This window comes from Cebidichthys violaceus, unplaced genomic scaffold (genome assembly GCF_023349555.1).
Source record: "Cebidichthys violaceus isolate CVI_PGR_0920_01 unplaced genomic scaffold, fCebVio1.0.p SCAF_45, whole genome shotgun sequence".
Taxonomy (NCBI): domain Eukaryota; kingdom Metazoa; phylum Chordata; class Actinopteri; order Perciformes; family Stichaeidae; genus Cebidichthys; species Cebidichthys violaceus.
This window is the reverse complement of record NW_027176650.1, coordinates 655,897-657,982: the sequence shown is the minus strand read 5'-3', so window position 1 is coordinate 657,982 and position 2,086 is coordinate 655,897. Positions and strand designations below refer to the sequence as shown.

At 46.1% G+C, this 2,086-nt stretch overlaps 1 protein-coding gene across 1 annotated transcript; it reads right to left on the bottom strand.

Annotated features, from left to right (window-relative positions):
* Window positions 1–717: 717 nt before the first annotated feature.
* smim36 (small integral membrane protein 36) lies at window positions 718–1,385 on the bottom strand. The gene has a single exon (XM_068729304.1). It carries the CDS (start codon window positions 1,048–1,050, stop codon window positions 718–720), a length of 333 nt encoding a protein of 110 aa, XP_068585405.1. The 5' UTR covers window positions 1,051–1,385.
* Between the last annotated feature and the right edge of the window lie 701 nt (window positions 1,386–2,086).

Genomic DNA, 2,086 nt, shown 5'->3' with positions numbered 1-2,086 from the left:
ATCAGTGTGTATCCCAGTGTCCCCACAGTATCAGTGTGTATCCCAGTGTCCCCACAGTGTCAGTGTGTATCCCAGTGTCCCCACAGTGTCAGTGTGTATCCCAGTGTCCCCACAGTGTCAGTGTGATCTCAGGTTGTAAACAATAGCTTGATTAATTGATAAGTTGATTGACGGAAAATTAAATGATTTTTTTGGGGTCGGCAATTTGTAGCACTTAAAGATACAATCCAATAATTCTGTCATAACTTTAGCTCGAATAAGTCATAATTTTTTTTGGTAATATGAGTATTAGGTTACAAATAGTACATTATATATTGTTTTATCGTATATTTTGGGAATCATTTTGTGTTTGAGGTGAACACTGAAGTGTTTGAAGAAAATAGAAAATGAATGCATGAAATATAGAAACCAATGTCACTATTATACATGTTTGTGTTGTTTGCAGGCAGCGGGGGAGGGGTGTGTGTGTGTGTGTGTGTGTGTGTGTGTGTGTGTGTGTGTGTGTGTGTGTGTGTGTGTGTGTGTGTGTGTGTGTGCGTGCGTGCGTGCGTGCGTGTGTGTGTGGGGGGGGTTATAACAAGTTTTGGGTGGACTCTTCTGGCTGCTTACCTCCTGCTGACCCACTCAGCAGCTCCTCAAAGACAATCCAGATGTTTTAAAAAGTAAAAATAAAGTACGCAGTGACACCTCCTCCTTCCTCCCTTCTCCTCCTCTTCCTCAGACCAGAGTACTCCTCTTCTCTCGTTCCCTCTCTCCTCGGTCCCGGCTCAGGTCCGGCGTCGGCGGCTCTCCGTGGCCGGAGGCCGCGTTGTTGGGCTCGTAGCGGGCCGAGGCCGGCGAGTTCTGCATGACCACCAGGCGGATGGGCGACTGGCTGGGCGGCGGCGGCGCCGGGTCCGGTGCGTACTCCTTGGTGGGGTCTTTGCCCCGGCAGTCGTACAGGATGCAGGAGATGAGGAAGACCAGCAGCAGGATGACATAGCTGGCGACCAGGATGATGAGGTTCAACGTGACGGGGTCAATCTCCAGGTAGAATTCCATGAAACCCATGACGCCGCTTCATATCTCGCCCCGGGATATCCAGAGGGATGATGGGTAAAAAAAATAAAAATAAATCAGGAGGAGAGAATATGGAGAGGAAAGAAAAAGAAAAAGACTGTGATGATGGACAGCTGGCAGCAGAGAGAGGAAGAGCAGAAAGACGGCAGAGGGCGGCAGCACAGAGATGAAATGAGAGGATGAGAGAGAGAGAGAGAGAGAGGGGGGAGAGAGAGAGAGATGGAGGGAGAGACAGAAAGAGAGAGAGGGAGGGAGAGAGACAGACAGACAGACAGAGAGATAGTGAGACAGACAGAAAGAGAGAGAGAGAGAGGGAGAGAGACAGACAGACAGAGAGATAGTGAGACAGACAGACAGACAGACAGAGAGATAGTGAGACAGACAGAAAGAGAGAGAGAGAGAGAGGGAGAGAGACAGACAGACAGACAGACAGACAGAGAGATAGTGAGACAGACAGACAGACAGAGAGATAGTGAGACAGACAGACAGACAGACAGACTGGATGTGGAGCTTTGTGCTTTAATCCTCTCTTCTCCTCCATTGACTGTCAGCAGCCAATGATTAAAGCTGCTCAGTTTTTAATAACTTAAGCCACCATTTTGATTTTACTCAACTACACAACAGCAACAAGATGGAGGAAAAGGGACTTGAACCAAACACCTGTCAGTTTGCCACAAGCATGACTTTGGGAGGATTTTAGGGAGTCATGTCATTTATTACGTCAGGTCACAGCGACAGGCTGTTAGCATGTTAGCACGTTAGCATGTTAGCACGTCCTGGAAGGTTTTTATTATAACAAATGAATCCTCTTTAACTCCCTACTTTGTTTTGAGAATAAAGTCTAAATATAAAGCAGAGACCAGTTGGTCAGATGATCATGTGGCAGATCACTTATTGCTAATATTATAAGTTTACACCAAGCAGTCTGCTGTTACTTCATCTTCTTACATTTATCATTTGTATTATTTGTCAATAACGATAAATTCACTCCTTTGATAATATGTCTCTCACAGTTTGATATTGATCT